The 16,409-nt window shown below is 64.8% G+C and overlaps 2 protein-coding genes across 3 annotated transcripts; one reads left to right on the top strand and one right to left on the bottom strand.

Moving 5' to 3' along the window:
- Positions 1–23: 23 nt before the first annotated feature.
- TALDO1 (transaldolase 1) lies at positions 24–7,935 on the top strand. The gene is made up of 8 exons (XM_072791203.1): positions 24–203; positions 3,536–3,659; positions 4,887–4,994; positions 5,139–5,270; positions 6,885–7,060; positions 7,164–7,361; positions 7,465–7,610; positions 7,747–7,935. The coding sequence occupies exons 1-8, from the start codon at positions 107–109 to the stop codon at positions 7,777–7,779; spliced, it is 1,014 nt and encodes a 337-aa protein (XP_072647304.1). The 5' UTR covers positions 24–106; the 3' UTR covers positions 7,780–7,935.
- GATD1 (glutamine amidotransferase class 1 domain containing 1) lies at positions 2,095–13,077 on the bottom strand. 2 transcript variants are annotated; one of them, XM_072791204.1, is made up of 9 exons: positions 12,960–13,077; positions 11,997–12,073; positions 11,473–11,578; positions 11,074–11,181; positions 10,505–10,599; positions 9,980–10,073; positions 9,780–9,891; positions 9,426–9,684; positions 2,095–2,640 (listed from the first exon to the last, which is right to left on the bottom strand). In XM_072791204.1, the coding sequence occupies exons 1-8, from the start codon at positions 13,021–13,023 to the stop codon at positions 9,678–9,680; spliced, it is 663 nt and encodes a 220-aa protein (XP_072647305.1). In that variant the 5' UTR covers positions 13,024–13,077; the 3' UTR covers positions 2,095–2,640; positions 9,426–9,677. The 2 variants fall into 2 exon arrangements, with proteins under 2 accessions (XP_072647305.1, XP_072647306.1); XM_072791205.1 differs by lacking the exons at positions 2,095–2,640; positions 9,426–9,684 and having other exon boundaries at positions 9,776–9,891.
- Between the last annotated feature and the right edge of the window lie 3,332 nt (positions 13,078–16,409).

Raw genomic sequence — 16,409 nt, 5'->3', positions numbered from 1 at the left:
CGGGGCGGAAGTGCCGTGGCCCCGCCTTCCCGCGCCGCTTCCGGATTGGCTGGCGCGGCGGCGGCGCGGGGCATTGTGGGCCGCGGCGTTCGGCCTCCGCTTCGCCATGTCGGGGTCGCCGGTGAAGCGGCAGAGGATGGAGAGCGCGCTGGACCAGCTCAAGCAGGTCACCACCGTGGTGGCCGACACGGGCGACTTCCACGGTGAGGCGCGCGGCGGCAGTCCGGGCTGCGGGCGGGCCCGGTGGGGGCGGGGCCGGGGCGCGGGGAGGGCGGGGGCTCCCGGGGTCGCGGCGGGGGCGCGGGGGCGCGGGGGCTGCAGGGGCCTCAGGGGCCTCAGGCCGCGCGCCCGCCCCGCCCGGCGGAGTGGGGCCGGTGCAGGTCCGCGGGGGGCGGCCGGAGGCAGGGGCTGCGCGCGCCTCGGGTGCCGGGGGGCGCGGCGGGAAGCGGAGTGGCTGCGGCCGCCGCCCGCCCCGGTCGGCCCCGCGCTGAACAAACCGGATTTTCAGGGCCGGCGTGAGAGTGAGGCGGCGGCGGGGCGAGCCGCGGGGCCCACTTCCTCCCTTTTCTGCCCGCTCACGGCAGCTTGGGAAACAGGCGAGTTCCTCCTTGGCGGCGCCCGCAGGACGGCGGAGCGTCCAGCCCGCGGAGGGCGGGGCCGGCGCGGAGGGGCCTGGCTCGGCCGGACCCACGGAGCCCACGGAACCCACGGAGCCCGGCCCCGCCGCCCCGCCCTGCGCCCTGCAGACCCGGGCCGCCGAGTGGGCAGCGCCCGCCTCCGCGCCTTTCCCTCTTCCTGACGCTTAGAATCATTTAACATCTTTGCTTGGTTGACGGAGCCTTGGTCTGGATGCTTTCCTGTGGTTTCTCCCCAGGAAGGGGACTTGGAGGCCGGCTTGCTCCCCCCCGCCCCCCCCCCCGCCCGTTTTTAGAAATCTCTAAGCCTATGTGCTGGTGTTTTTTATTTTTATTATTATTTTTTTTGAGATTTTATTTATTCATAAGAGACAGAGAGAGAGAGAGAGGCAGAGACACAGGCAGAGGGAGAGCAGGCTCCATGCAGGGAGCCCGACATGGGACTCGAACCCAACTCTCCAGGATCAGGCCCCAGGCTGCAGGCGGTGCCAAACCGCTGCGCCACCGGGGCTGCCCGGTTAATGAAGTTTGAATGTTAATTTGCCTCCTGTTGACTTCCTGAGTTGATTTCCATCAACCCGGTGGTCCTCGTACAGGCGCACTAACGGCATCTGTAGTGCTTGTCGCAAAGACCGACACTTGTATCTGTCCAGGGTCAGATCTTCCGAGACAAGGCCATTAACAAGCATTAACGAGCTTCCGGGGAAGTTTCATGTGCCCCAGTTATAATGGAATATGGAAATGCCCTTGGAAAAGGAGTCTCAGCCTATTTCTCAGTATCCATATAGGTGACGGAGTATTACAGGTTTCTTGCAGACTAGTAAGTGATAGATTTTTTTTCCCCAAGACTCAGAGAGAGGCAGAGACGCAGGCAGAGGGAGAAGCAGGCTCCCTGCAGGTGGCCCGACGTGGGACTCGATCCCTGGGCCAAAGGCAGATGCTCCACCGCTGAGCCCCCCAGGGATCCCCCACGTTTTTTATTTACTTATTTTTATTTATGATAGTCACAGAGAGAGAGAGGCAGAGACACAGGCAGAGGGAGAAGCAGGCTCCATGCACCGGGAGCCTGACATGGGATTCGATCCCGGGTCTCCAGGATCGCGCCCTGGGCCAAAGGCAGGCGCCAAACCGCTGTGCCACCCAGGGATCCCCGTTTTTTATTTTTTAATGAATATTAGCACTTTGTAAAAAAAATTAGCATACACCCATAAACATTGCATAGTTGTTAACTTGAGCGTTTGGTTTTGTGGTCATTTTATGAACTGAAGGCTCTTACCTTTGGCAAGTCAGTCATAGGTCACTTGGACAGTATCAGCAAAGCCATGGACAGTCTCCCCAGAGCAATGCCACCCCCCACTTCACATTAAATTTAAAGGTTCCTGGATCCTGAAGCCCATCTGTTGATACCAGTTGAGTATTAGTTTTGTTAAGTTTATCAAAAGTCAACCTTATCAAGGCCTGATTTTTATTTACTTTTATTTTTTTAAAGATTTTATTTATTTATTCATGAGAGAGAGAGCGCGCGCACACAGCAGAGACACAGGCAGAGAAGCAGGCTCCATGCAGGAAGCCTGACGTGGGACTCGATCGGGGTCTCCAGGATCACGCCCCGGGTCCGAAGGTGGTGCTAAACCACTGAGCCATCCAGGGATCCCCCCCAAGGTTTGATTTTTATGTAACAAAAGGCACCATTCAGAGCCTTCCTCCATGAGTTTTGACGTGCCTGCATAAACACTGCTCCAGAGCATTTTCTTTTTCTTTCCTTCCTTTCTTTGCTTGCTTGCTGTTTTTCTTGTAGGCTCCACGCCCAGTGTGAGGCCTGAACTCCTGACCCTGAGATCAAGAACTGAGCTAAAGGGCGCCTAGGTGACTCAGTGGGTTAAGTGGTGGAGTTTTGATTTCGGCTCAGGTCATGATCTCAGAGCCCTGGGATGAACCTCACATCAGGCAACTCGCTCAGCAGGGAGTCGGCTTGAGATTCTCTCTCCCTCTGCTCTTCCCCCATCTAAAATAAACAAACAAATAAATAAATCCTTTTTAATAGAAAGGACTTAAAAGAGAGAATGAGGAATGGGGAGGGGTGCAGGGAAACTTCAGACTCTTCTCCTGCTGTCCCCCAATGGTGACGTTGTACGTGACCGTGTGATGTTGGAACCGGGAACGTGGCCGTAGCAGGACACTGTTTACGGGCTGCAGGCATGGCTCCGTTCTCCATTTTAAAACCTGAGTGGGTGTTCACGGGCTGCGGGCATGGCTCCATTCTCCATTTTGAAACCTGAGTGGGGGTGGGGCGTGGCACTTCCTGCAGTGGTGTTACAACTCGTATAGACTCTTGGAGCCACCAGGACAGCGAGGACAGAGGTGTCCCTCGTGCTCCCGAGAGCTACCCCCCTTCCCTGTTCTTGGCGGCCGCCTGTCTGTTCTCCGTCACTGTAGTTTTGTTATCAAAAGATACTTTGCAAATATGAATTTGCCAAATGGATTTACTGAGCCAGCTCCTGGTCTGGAGAAGTGGTGAGGGTGAGTGGCCATGGGCAGGCTCTGCTGTGACGGCCTCTGGTCGGCAAGCCTGCGAGTGGAGCTCCCCTGGTTTCCTGTCCTCGCCGGCCTGGTCACTAGGAGAGAGTTGCTGAGATGGGAGGAGGCCGTGTGCCCGCCTCACCCCACGGTGGGAACGTCTGCTCCCACGGGGCGTGTCTGACCTCTGGCCGGCATCTGGGTGGCGGTTGTGTTGTGCAAACAGCCTCTGGGACGGGGAGATATGTGTGAAGTGTGGCTGCTGCTGGCTGGAAAGCGTACTTGGCTCTGTCGTGCGTGTAGGGCCCACAGGGGACTCTCCAAGGATTTCTGGGCAGAAGCAGCGTTCCACTTACTCCTGCTTTCCAAAATTGTTTCCCCAGCCATTGACGAGTACAAGCCACAGGATGCCACCACCAACCCGTCCCTGATCCTGGCTGCAGCGCAGATGCCTGCCTACCAGGAGCTGGTGGAGGAGGCCATCGCCTACGGCAGGAGGCTGGGCGGGTGAGCTGGGGCGGGCCGGTGGTCCAGCCTGGCCCCTGGGCGTTATCTCCCTCGCCGCGCATCAGTTCTCGAGGAAGGGGAGCTGGGGGCGTCCTGTTGAGTTTTTTTTTTTTAAAGGTTTTATTTATTTAATCGAGAGACAGACAGAGACAGAAGCAGAGACACAGGCAGAGGGAGAAGCAGGCTCCATGCACCGGGAGCCCGACGTGGGATTCGATCCCGGGTCTCCAGGATCATGCCCTGGGCTGAGGCAGCGCTAAACCGCTGAGCCACCCGGACTGCCCGAGTTTTATCCAAGTGTTATTTGCATGTAGTCAACCTGCGCCCTCGCAAGTGTCCAGTTCAGTGAATGTGGTTTGCAGGCGCATGTACCCCTGTAAGCGCCCCCCAGCTAAGATATCGCCCAGGAGCCAGCAACCAGCGACCTGCTCGTGGTCATCTCATTATCTCCTAACAGCTTTGCTGCAGTGAGATTCGCCAAGTGTGCTGTTCAGTTTGTTCTGGTAAATTTTTTCAGCAGTGCAGCCACGACCACAATCGAGTCTAGAATGTTCCTGGCCATTCACAGTCCGGCCCTGCTCCTGCCCCAGACAGCCACAGACCGGCCCTCCCCGCCCTCTGTGCCTTTTCCTGATGACTTTAGGTCTCCACGGGGCTGTGTGCCTGCCGGGACCTGCCCCGCGCTGCACACAGCCCAAGCGGCCGGTTCCCTTTACCTCTTCCAGACCCTTGATCTTGCGCCCCATGGCGTCAGCAAGGCCTCGGTGCTTTTGGCATCAGGTGACAGGGTGGTGGCCCTTAGTGACGCCTGCCCATGACGCGCAGGCTGGAGCCCGCCCCTGTGTGCCAGGCTAGCGAGGGCCCCGGATGGGGGACCATTGTGGAATACCTCGGGGCGCTTCACCCACCTGCCCAGGGCCCAGGCAGCTTCAAGGGATTGAAAGGATGACGTTTGTCGAGTGCCACTCATGGAGGGATTCAGTTTGGAATGATGAAAGGTTCCGGAGACGGATGGTGGGACGGCTGCACACTGTCAGCGTCCCTGAATGCCCTGAGCTGCACTCCTGGGCGCGGTTAAGATGCTGAATTTTAGGCTCTGTGTGTTCTACCGTGTGGACAAAAGATGAAGGGAAAGGAATTTGCCGCTAAGGAATGAATTTGTTCCGCGGAATCCTGTGCGCTTAAACCAAAAAGCTTTTGACCTAGTTTTTTTCCCTTGAATTTCAGGTCGCAAGAGGAACAGATTAAAAATGCTATCGATAAACTTTTTGTGTTGTTTGGAGCAGAAATATTAAAGAAGATTCCAGGGCGTGTGTCCACAGAAGTGGACGCCAGGTAAGCACGTGGGGGCGGAAGCAGCAGGTGGAGCGCCGGTCTCCTCCCTGAGAAACGGGCCGGTGCTGCTGTTTGCACGTGAACCCGGGGAGGAGTGTGAGTGTGAGGTGGGTTCGTGCCGGGCGCGGCCCCTTGTTCGCACAGGCTGTCGTTCGACAAGGACGCCATGGTGGCCCGAGCGCGGCGGCTCATCGAGCTCTACAAGGAAGCTGGGATCAGCAAGGACCGCATCCTCATAAAGCTCTCGTCCACCTGGGAGGGCATTCAGGCTGGGAAGTAAGTACCCCTGTGGGGACCGCCCGTCGGGGTTCCCGTCCCGGGGCTAGGGCTGCGCGGCTGCGGCACATTCCCCCCTCGGCGCAGAGGCCCGCGTCGGGCTGGCTCACCACCGTGGGGAGCGCAGAGCCAGCTGTCATTGGCCCACCGTGGGGAGCGCAGGGACAGGCGGTCGTCCGTGTTCTTGGCCGGCCCGGCCACCTGAAGGCTGTCAGCGAGCCTCTCCGCCCCCACCGTGCGTCCACTCGGCCCACCTCACCCTCGCCCTGGCTCGGGCCCCCTCCCTCGGCACAGTGAGGAGGTTTGCACACGTGCTGCTGTGTGTCCAGGTGGCGTCCCTGTTGACGCTGACGTGCTGCTGCATCCGCACCCTGTTTTGTGTGTCCACTCACATTTCAGTGGACACGTGTCTGTTCCCGTCCCCGGGTCGGCCCAGAGAGCGCTGCAGTGAACATCAGGCACGTGGGCGCATCTGTGGGAGCGGGGCTGCTGTGCCCGTCCCTCCTGCTCGGCCGCCCGAGGAGCTGCTCCCGGGTCCCCGGCCGTGCCATCTGCAGCCGTACGCACTCTTCCCAATACTTGGGTAGTTCTTATTTTTGTTAGCAGCGATGGGGAAAACTTTTTGAGACTCGTAGACCTTGTTACTGACACCGAGATAGCGCGTCGGGCTGGCCGGCGCCCTTCCCTGGAGCCCTGCGGCCGCTCGTCACTCCGGCACGGTGTCCTCAGTCCCCAAGTGGAGAAATCAGGGTAGCAAAGGCCCGCTGAAAAGACACTGCCCCGCCATGGAAACTTGCAGAGGGCGGTGAATGCCAGGGTTGCGGGCACTGCTGCCAGCAGTCCCTCAGGCTGAGGCCAGTTCAGCGCGGGGTGGACCTGTCCGAGCTGCTCCTGGGCCGCGGTCACCGGCTTGTGAGGCTGCAAGCGCTCGGCAGCAGGGTCAGCAGGTGCGCAGCTTTGCTAAGGAAGCGTCCCACGTTGGCTGCCAGGTGGTGCAGGGCAGGAAGGATGGCTGGGGACACGTCCTTGCCTGGTGGTGGCGCCGAGCGGCCTGGTGGTCACGGAGCTCGCGGCTGCCCAGAGACCAGAGCTCTGCGTGGACAGCCGCGTTGCCCGTATTGCTGCTAACCTGTCCTGTGGCTTCTGCGGCTTTGTGGGGCGGCATCCCCGTCTCAGCCTGGGGGACTCCCGGGCTGCTGGCCCACGTCCATGTTCCGCCTCCCACTCGCGAGGAAGCCCCTCCCGGAGCGTTGCCCCAGCTGCTTCCCGTCCAGTCAGCCCTGTGCAGCTGCCGGGGCCCGGGTACACGGGCCCTGGGAGGGCTGGCACCGGCAGGGTGCCCCCCGGTCCCCATTCCCCGCAGCAGGGCTTCTGGAACGGCACAGTGTGGCCATGGCTGCAAGCCCCCGTGAACCTGCCTGGGGGTAGCGGGGTGGTCAGAGGGGACTCCGCGGTCTGTGGTCACTGTCGCCGGGCCGAGCGTAGCACCTGTGCTGCGGGGGACAGCTCGGTTCTGGCTGCACGGCCAGCGGGCCCGGACCGACCAGGGCCCGTCCACGCTCTTGGAACGCCGTGTAGCCCGCAGCCTCGCTCACACCTGCGCTGTGTCCTCAGGGAGCTGGAGGAGCGACACGGCATCCACTGCAACATGACGCTGCTCTTCTCCTTCGCCCAGGCCGTGGCCTGCGCCGAGGCGGGAGTCACACTCATCTCCCCCTTCGTGGGTCGCATCCTCGACTGGCACGTGGCCAACACGGACAAGAAGTCCTACGAGCCCCTGGAGGACCCCGGTGAGTACCCCGGCACAGCAGGGGGACGGCAGCCCCGAGGGCAACCCCGTGGCTGCCGACCCAGAAGCCGGGCAGGAACCCCGAACACCGTGTGTCGCCCCAGGAGTGAAAAGCGTCACCAAGATCTACAACTACTACAAGAAGTTTGACTACAAGACCATCGTCATGGGCGCCTCCTTCCGCAACACGGGCGAGATCAAAGCGCTGGCAGGCTGCGACTTTCTCACCATCTCGCCCAAGCTGCTGGGGGAGCTGCTCAAGGACCACAGCCAGCTGACCCCCGTGCTGTCGGCCAAGGCGGGTAAGCCCTCAGCTCCCGGGGGTGGCCGCCTCCCCCCCATCTCCCAGGGCGCCCCGTGGGGTGGGTGCGGGGGCGAGGGAGGCTCAGGCGCCCGGTCCCCCAGCCCAGGCCAGCGCCCTGGAGAAGATTCACCTGGATGAAAAGGCCTTCCGCTGGCTGCACAACGAGGACCAGATGGCCGTGGAGAAACTGTCGGATGGCATCCGCAAGTTTGCGGCCGACGCCGTGAAGCTCGAGCGCATGCTGATGGTGAGCGCCCAGGCTGCAGGGCCCGAGGGTTCTGGGGGTCGCCCCTGGGCGCGTGGCGGGGCTGCTGTCCCCCGCCTGCTGTGGCCCCGGTAGGGGCTGGTGCGCGGTTCCCGCATCTGTCACCTTTGTGTTCTAGGACCGCATGTTCAGTGCAGAGAACGGAAAATAGCGCCGTGGCCGAGCGGGACTGCGGACCTGTGTGGAATTGGGGCTGCGCGCACGCGCCTTGTGAGAATTCTGCATTTTCTACCAATCGGGGCAGGGATGGATCAGATTCTATGTGAAATTTTGCTAACTGATTAAAGCAGTCACTTTTCTTGTGCTACGTTCCCGTCTGGCTCTGGCTAGGGTGACCCAGGCCGTGACCGCGCCTCCCCTGGGCCATCAGCCTCTGCTGGGCAGCGGCCTGGACGTCGCAGGTGCCTGCCCAGTGGCTCCAGCCCTCAGCCCCCATGTGGGGACGGCCTGGGGCGCCCTGGCTGTGCTGGGAAGGCTTGGGGGCCGTGATGGTGGTCTGCCTCTAGCACCCACCCCCGCCCCCAGGCTACCCAGGGCCAGCCTGTTCTGGAACAGAGCAGACCGGTGCTGGGGACCGTCTGTCGGCCTCCAGGTGTGGAGGATGCCAGGCAGGCCTCCCTGGGTCCCACTGCAGGGCAGCCAGGGCCCCCAGCCTGGGCTGGGATTGGCTCTGGGGTCAGAGCACCATCTCGCCGAGGGCAGGAGTATCCCAGTACCGGGGCGGACTCCGGGGAGAGGACCCACTGTGGGTGCAGTCGGCCCCCCAGCAGGCCCAGCCTGTGCTGAGCACCACCCCAGGGTGTGCAGGGGGCGGCCGGGCATCCAGGAGAACCGGGTAGGGCTTTGTGCCCTGGCTGTTCCCGGCCCGCAGCTCACAGGCAGGTGGGGGGCCAGCTGGTCAGCAGGCTGCACCCTAGGACCTGGAGGTCCGTCCCACCCACACGTACAAGGTGGTGACTTAAATGGACCCCGCAGACACCCAAATTGAGTTTATTTGGCAGGGCTGCCTAAGCATCTGCCTTCGGCTCAGGTCATGACCCCCCAGAGTCCTGGGATCGAGCCCCACATCGGGCTCCCTGCTCGGGGGGAGCTTGCTTCTCCCTCTTCCTCACCCCCTGCTCACGTTCTCTCAAAATCTTTAAAAAGTTTTATTTTCTAAAGTAAACTCAACACCCCATGTGGGACACAAACCCACCACCCCAATGTGGAGCTGCACGGGCACCCTGATGCCCAGCTTTAACAGGTTCCCGTCACCAAGAGGAGGCGTCCTGTCCCCCTCCCATGACATCCACTCTGGATTTCCTGGATATTGTGGGTGGACAGAGGTCTGGCTTCACGGGCCAGCCAGCTTTAGCAGGGTGGATCCTGTCAAACACGTCCCTCGACATCCAGTCCACGCTGGCCCCACGTGTCACTGTCACACTTTGAAACGACACGCCCACAACACGCCCAGCAAGGATGACAACCAGGGCAGCTCCTTCAGGGGGCAGCAGGCTGGGCTGGAGCCTGAACTGAGTCCACAGAACGCCCCCTGGTCTTGGGCAAGCAATGAGCGCTGTGCCAGCACCAGCGCCAGCCTGGGGCAGCGCTGCCCCCCAGCACCCACAGGAATGGGGGCAGCAGGGGGCACTGTCCTCACCGTACCAGACAGGGTCCTGGGGCCGCTCAGTCTGGCTGATGGGGCAGGTGTGGGTGAGGGACCCACCCCCCAGCGTGCAGGAAGACCAGGGGGCCACGACCCCACAACACGACCCCCATGGCCGGCTCACTGGGACTTGCTCCCCGTGCTAAGCTCACCTGGACTCTCAAGACCCCCTGACGGCCCCTCGCCGAGGAAAGGATGTGTCCCGGGGCTGGGAGGCCGACCCGTCCCCCAGCGTCGACAGCCTTCAGGGCGGACACGTGGGGGCCTCCAACAGTCCCACGGGGCAGGCCGGGGGCCCTGAGGGTCATCAGGGAGGCTGCGGAATGCAGAGGCTGGCGGGCATCTGGGCATCTGGGGGCGGCAGCGGCGTCACTAGCAGGCGGCCGGCTCAGCGGGAAGCCATGTCACTTCCTGCAGGACGGCCGGGTTCCGGTGAAGGGCCAGTCAGGAAGCAGAAGCCGGCCCAGGGCCCCCAAGCTCCCCCAGGGTCCCCATCCTGCCCTCACCGGCTGCCGCAGAGGAAGAGCAGGTTCTGCACGGCGGGGACGGTGGAGCTGGCGTTCTGGCCGGTGACCAGGTGGCGGTCCAGCACCACGTGCACGGCGTCAGGCTCACTGGCTGCAGGAGGTGACGGGGCACAGGCCTCAGGCGGGGCCGCGGCCGGGCACACCCTGACGACCCCCCAGCTCCAGGCTGCCCAGCTTACCACTGAAGCAGGCACCTGCGTCCTTCACGAAGTCCTCCACGACCAGGGACAGGCGGGCGAAGCCGGGCGCCCTGACGAGCTCGTACACGGAGGGCTGCGGGGCGAGGGGTCCCGCCCCAGGTCAGGGCTCGCGGCCTCCCCAGGGGGTGGGGGCGCCGAGGTGACCCGTGCCAGGGCCCGGGGCCCGTGAACAAGCTGGACAGGTGGTCTCAGGCTGAGCCCCCGCTCCCCGCCGTCCCGGCCCCTCCGGCGCCCCCCCACCAGGCTGCCCCACCAGCCCCACGGGGTCGCTGTCCTACAACCCTCCCTACGCCCGGGGCCCCGCACCCAGAGGGCAGCACCGCTTCCTCGACCTGGAAGAGCCGTGTCTCGACCTGAGGCCAGCCACACACCAAGGTTGCCCCCGCCCCTCCCTGTGCTTCCCTCCCACATCCAGAGCCGGCCCGCCCTGGGGGGCAGCGGGGGGGGGGGGTTGGGCAAGTGACCTCACCCCCTCCCGAGGGCACATGGGCAGGTCACACTCACCCCAGTGACGCTGTAGCCCTGGAAGACCCAGGATCGGTCCTCGTTGGTGGCGCAGCAGAGGGCGGCGACGCCGTGGCCCACAGCGCAGATGGGCTCTGAGAGCAAGGGCGGGGTGAGGCTCGGCTCCTCCCCAGTCCTCCCCAGTCCGCTTCTGCTCCCACCCGCTGGCTCCCGGCCCACTGCCCTCGGGGAGGGGGCGCGGGTGAACAATCCCTCTCTGTCCAGGCCGTGCTGGAAACGGGGGACCCTGCTGCCCTGACAAAGGACGCTGTGTGGAGCTCCCGGTCACGGCCCGCTGTCCCTAGCAAGCATCCTGTCCCCGTCCCAACACCAGGCCTGGGCAGCCTGCCACATCCTCACAGGGCAGCCTTTCTCCCAGGCCCTGCAGGCGTCAACCTTGAACCCCACAAGGAGTGAGGCCAGCACGCCCCCCCCCCAGCCCCCTGGAGGCCAGGCGAGGGCACACGGGGTGGCACTGCGCACACAGGCACCGGTGTGTGCCCTGCGGAGCCCCAGTTCTCAGGATCCTGCAAGGCCCGCCCCGCAGCCCCATCCCACAGGTCACGTACTGCTCTCTGAGCGGAAGTGCTGGAGGATGCGGGCCAGGGACCCGCTGCTGGCCAGGTCGGCCAGGGCCCCAGGGCAGCTGGGAATCAGGAGGGCATGGTACCGGGCACCTGCGGGGAGAGGACAGGGAGCGAGGTCGCTGGCTGGGACCAGCCCGATGCCACCATCTATCACTTCTCACATGGGCTAAGGCCGGGGACCCACAAGCCGTCCTGGACTCTTGGGTGTCTCCCCGGGCCAGCAGCTGCTCTCCTGGAGAACTGTGGGTCCTGGATTCGGGGCTGTACGTGGGCCTGGACAGGCCCGGCACTTCCAGGCAAGCCCTGAGTGCATCAGGAGCAGAGGGAGCACTCGGGGGCCACACCCCAGAGCCCAAGGCCTCCACATCCTGGGGCCCTCACCATCAATGGACTCCAGCTTGGCAGGGCTGGCATATGCCTTGAGGCGGAAGTCCTGCACCCAGCGGGCATTACTCTCGTTCACGTCCACGAAGTCCATGGTCTTCCCCTGCAGGAGCACCCAGAGGCCGCGGGTTGGTGGTGGGCACCCCACTGCCGTGCTGACGGGGCCCCGAAATGCTGACCAGAGCTCGTGGACGAAGGCAGCCAGCCGCCCAGCCCCCTCACCCCGCTCTGCTGCCCCTGCTGCCCCCCCAGTCTCCCACCTCCAAGGGACAGCAGGTGTCTCACTGGGGATGACAAGGGAAGCATGCAAAGTGACAAGCATGCTGCTACGACCCCCAAGTCCCACGCCAGAGAACAGGTGAGAGTCCCCTGGGGAAGGTCCGTGCCACCCTCGCTCGTGTGTGCAGCCTCATGGTGCCACCGGGGTCCTAACCCTCAGCCCTGACACCTCCCGGGGAGTGACAGCCGTCTTCCCAGCCTCGCCCCCAAAAAGCAGGGACTCCTCGGTCAACCGGACTCACCCCAGGGGTGGCCACCTGCAGGTTGAAAGCGGCGCTGGCCAGCGTGAAGCAGTGCAGAAAGGACGGGGCGGACACACCTGTGAGGCGAACACAGCTGGGGCCACTGGGCCTGCGGCAGGAGGGGCAGGAGGGCACAGCAGGCCCCGCGGCAGCCGCCAGCCTGCCCTGACACCCTGCGTGTCCTGGGGCCCGACCTCGCCCCCGCGCCCCAGCCCAGGGGGGCTCTCTCCCCAGCCCGGCCTCCAACACTCCCCCGGCCCCCCAGGCCAAACCAAGTGCAAGGTCCGCCCCCAGCATTCAGCCAGGGACCGGCCCCAGGTGGGGCTGTGCGGCGCGGTCGGCTCGGGCGCATCCCGACCCCCACGGACACCTGGCCTCTGCTCACGGGCTCCGGGCCCTGCCCGCACCCCAGGGCGGCTCGCAGCCATCTTCCGCTCACTTCAGGCCCAGGGGCTTCCTAGCCGCATCCCCCCACCCTGGGCCCTGCCGCTCACCCCACCCGCACCTGTTCTTGGGCATCACTCCCAGGGCACCGAGTCACCCCCGGCTCTGCGTGGGTCTGCGGTCAGGTCTTTGCTCACGGCCTCGCCCCCTCCGCCCGGGGTGCCCCGCGGCCCCCAGGCTCCCCCAGCCCCCGGTGCACACAGCGCTTGGGGCCCCGGGGCTCGGCACAGGGACCCCCTGCCCCCCGGCCCTGCCCCCACCTGCCCCCCGCCCCCTTCCCTCCCTCCTCCTCGACCCCTGCCCCCCGTCCCCCTCCCTCCCCGCCCCCTCCTTCTCCCTCCCCCCATCCCTCCCCTCCGCCTGCGGGGTACGCGCGGCCGGCACAGGCGGGCACGGGGGCCAGGCTCGTGGCGCACCTGCCCCAAGGCCCGGGTCCCGCCGGCTCCTCGGAACCCCGGGCGGCTGGAGGCGCACGGAGCCCCCGGGGCCCGCGTCCCCCCGCAGGAGCCCGGACCTCACCCTCGGCGGCGCCGCTGGCCACCAGAAGACAGGCGGGCCGGCCCGGGAGCCGCTCGGACGCCATGGCTCCGCCCGCCCGGCGCCGTCTGCGCGTGCGCGGGGCGGCTCGGGTGGTCACGTGCCGCGCGCCCGGGGGCGGAGCCTCAGCGCCCTCGGGCGCATGCGCCGCCCCGCCTCCTGCCCGCCTCCGCCCCCCGCCCGGCTCAGGGCCGGCTTCGCCGCCGCGGCGTCGCGGGCCCCGCTGGGTGGACGTCCGGGGGCGCCCCGGGGTGCGGGCGGTGCGGGGCGGGGCGGGGCGGGGCGGGGCGGGGCTCGGCCCTCGGCGGGAGCGCGAATCAGGGACAGGACCGCATGCCCGCGCGCGAGGGTCCACGCGTCGTGGTCGCGGGCGCCTCCCTGCAGGTGGTGACCCGCTCGGCCCGGGGCAGCGCGCCTGCGGAGTGGGGGGGTGGCCGGGGGGGGGGAGGGGCACCTGGGGCGTGGGCTCGCGAAGGTGACGGACGGCAGGGGAGCCGCTGAGCGCGGGGGGAGGGCGCGACCCCCACGGACGGGGAGCACAGCGGGGAGCCAGGACTGCACGCTGGAGAGTGGGGGCGGGAGTGTGGGGCCAGGCCGGGGCCCCGGGGCAGGTGGGCGTGCAGGGGCAGGAGTGTGGGGCCAGGCCGGGGCCAGGGCAGGCGGGAAAGTGGGGCCAGGGGGTGGCTGTGGTGTCTCCACAGGGAGGGGGAGGACAGGATGGGTTCAGTGTGGTCAGGGTGGTTGTGGGGAGGCAGGGCATCCGGGTCGCTGAGGCTCAGCTGAGTCCCTGGAGGAATGGGGGTATCACTTTCTGAGGGGATTCCAGGTGCTGAGTCTGGTCAGGAAACCGGGGTGTTGGGAGGTGCCACATTTGGAGCAGTGTCTCCACTGATGGAGCAGTCGGGTGGGTAGGCATGTGGGTCCCCGCTGACGGGTGGGTGCCAAGTCCTGGGCTAGAGGCATGGGAGGCCAGGAGGGGCCTTGGGTGCCAGCTGGTGGTAGAGGGACCGCCCTGCCCCTGGCCCCCACAGGGCACCTTCCAGGACCCCCGGCTTCCAGGGTGGGGGAGCAGGCCGTAGGTTCCCTTGGTGTCCTGCCAGCCTCTGCTCTGACTAGGGAGCCTTTGGCATGGGGCACAAGTGCCCAAAGGGTGGAGGCGAGGCCAAGGTGCTGGTCCCGGGCACCCTGCACCCAATGCTCTGTCCTCTGCCTGCCCTCAACCCCGCAGGGCCCTCCTGTCTTGAGCGAAGCAGGAGCTAGCGGCTCCTGGCACTGGCAGGGCCTTGGACAGGGGACAGGAGCCGTGTGTGTGTGGGAGAGACTGGATTAGACCACGGGCCCAAGGTCAGAGCCCAGCTAGGCCGAGGCACACGAGAGCGTGCTGGGTGTAGGGAGGCCCCCAGGTGCCCATGCGTGGGGCCCGGGGGCTGGAGGTGCCAGGCCGGTCCTCTGTCACTAAGAGGACGAAAGAGGGAGCCGGCCTATGACACTGCGCAGCGTGCATGCACGAGGGCACACCCATGCTCACAGGCGGTGCACACCCCACTGTACCCTTGGGTCCTTGCGGGGTGCCTGACGGGGGGACCTGCCCGCCCAAGCAGGGGCAGTAGATCCCTGGGCCAGGTCCCCCATGTGCACCTAAGCCTGAGGGCAGCTGTTGCCCTAGTGCACGAGCCAGCGTGTTTGGGTGTGTCAGCAGCTCCCAGCCCTGGCAAATGTAAGGGTCTGGGTCCCTTGTGGCTTTGGGGGTTGGAGTGGGCAGCGTGCCTGGGGACAGGTGTGGTGACGTGGGGCCTTGCAACCAGAAGCCTTACTCTGGGTGTGGCGCAGTCCTGCCTGCGTAGGTCCCCGTGGACAGCAGGGACTTGCACAGCACAATGCCAGAGGCCACCAGAGGTCATGGTGACTGGGGTTAGGCAGGGGTCCCCCCGGGTGACCTTGGGGGTGTTGCCCTCTGTACCTATCTGGTCACACTGGCTCATCTTCCCGCTTCCTGAGTGGGTTCCCATTCTAGAGGGTCAGCCCCGAGACCCTGAGGCCCCCTGGCCCCCGGCAGGTGTCGAGGGGTACGCCTAGCCCTGGGTGGCATGGGCTGCTGCAGGGGAGCAACTGGCAGTCAGCGCTTCCCTCCGGGGCTTCAGGGGATAGACGGCTCTGCAGCCAGTGGCCTGGGTCTGGATGACTGACTCCTGGGGAGGGTCCAGGCCTCCTGGGGGAAGGGGGTCACGGCTGAGGTCCTGAGCTCTGGGGCTCGTGGGCATGGCGTCCTGGGGCATCGTCGACCAGCTGCCCGGCACCTCATCACCCAGGTGGGCCAGGTAAGGTTGGGCTGGGCACAGGGCTCTGCGGGGGCGGGAGTGGTGCCTGTGAACCTGGGGTTATGCTTCGGGTCAGGGACCCCGAAACACGTGCTGCGGTCGGAAGGTCCTGTGGTTTCATTCCTGTCTCTGGAAATGGCCCCAGATGGAGCAGGGATGGGTGAGGGGGAGCCATGCCGGGAACCTTCCCAGGCACCTGGTGGTTGAACATCTGCCTTCGGCTCAGGGTGTGACCCCGGGGTCCCGGGATCGAGTCCCACATCAGGCCCCCCACAGGGAGCCTGCTTCTCCCTCTGCTTGGGTCTCTGCTTCTCTCTGTGTGTGTCTCCTATGAATAAATAAATAAAATCTTAAAAAAATAAAAGAAAGCGGGGATCCCTGGGTGGCGCAGCGGTTTGGCGCCTGCCTTTGGCCCAGGGCGCGATCCTGGAGACCCGGGATCGAATCCCACGTCGGGCTCCCGGTGCATGGAGCCTGCTTCTCTCTCTGCCTGTGTCTCTGCCTCTCTCTCTCTCTCCTCTGTGACTATCATGAATAAATAAATAAAATCTTTAAAAAAAAAAAATAAAAAATAAAAGAAAGCACATTTACTAAACGTGAGTAGATGCCAAGGAGGTCAGCCTGGAACAGGAGAGTGGTTCCTTCCACCCGAGATCGCAAGGCGTAAACGGAAAAGGGAGCAGCAGTGACGTGTGATTAACTGGGCCCTTAGGACCTCCGGCTCAGGAGACGAGCCACCGGCCCGCCACAGAGTGAGGGTACCTGAGCTGCGACAAGACGTGGTGTGCAAAACACGGAGAGGGCCTCCGAGTCCGGGGGAGGTGGCCTTCCCTCTGCAGGAACAGATGCACCAACGGGAAAAATCACCCGAGGCAAGACCCACGCGGCCGAGAACTTCGTGAAAAGCAGCACATTAGATGGAAGCAAACAGAAGCAACAGGAAGGGGCCTTTGCCTCCCCTGCACGGGCCAGCGTGGTGTGTCACCCTGCCCGCGTCCCTCGCGGCCGGCCCGCAGCTGGTGCATTTGCGTGGATGGGGCCACAGGGCGGTGGGGACACGTGTGCGCCCGCCTTCACAGCGGTGTCCCCTGCGGCCGGAAGGGGTCTGCGGGCC

Source organism: Canis lupus, chromosome 21, assembly GCF_048164855.1.
Source record: "Canis lupus baileyi chromosome 21, mCanLup2.hap1, whole genome shotgun sequence".
NCBI classification, from domain to species: domain Eukaryota; kingdom Metazoa; phylum Chordata; class Mammalia; order Carnivora; family Canidae; genus Canis; species Canis lupus.
The sequence above is the reverse complement of the archived record's forward strand: the minus strand, read 5'-3'. Positions and strand labels throughout refer to the sequence as shown.

Coding starts and splice junctions, on each gene's coding strand:
- TALDO1 (XM_072791203.1), top strand. CDS start 107: ATGTCGGGGTCGCCGGTGAAGCGGCAGAGGATGGAGAGCGCGCTGGAC. Junction 4,995..5,138: donor TCCACAGAAGTGGACGCCAG/GTAAGCACGTGG, acceptor TTGTTCGCACAG/GCTGTCGTTCGACAAGGACG. Junction 5,271..6,884: donor GAGGGCATTCAGGCTGGGAA/GTAAGTACCCCT, acceptor CTGTGTCCTCAG/GGAGCTGGAGGAGCGACACG.
- GATD1 (XM_072791204.1), bottom strand. CDS start 13,023: ATGGCGTCCGAGCGGCTCCCGGGCCGGCCCGCCTGTCTTCTGGTGGCC. Junction 12,074..12,959: donor GGCCAGCGGCGCCGCCGAGG/GTGAGGTCCGGG, acceptor TTCGCCTCACAG/GTGTGTCCGCCCCGTCCTTT. Junction 10,074..10,504: donor AGGGCTACAGCGTCACTGGG/GTGAGTGTGACC, acceptor CTCGCCCCGCAG/CCCTCCGTGTACGAGCTCGT.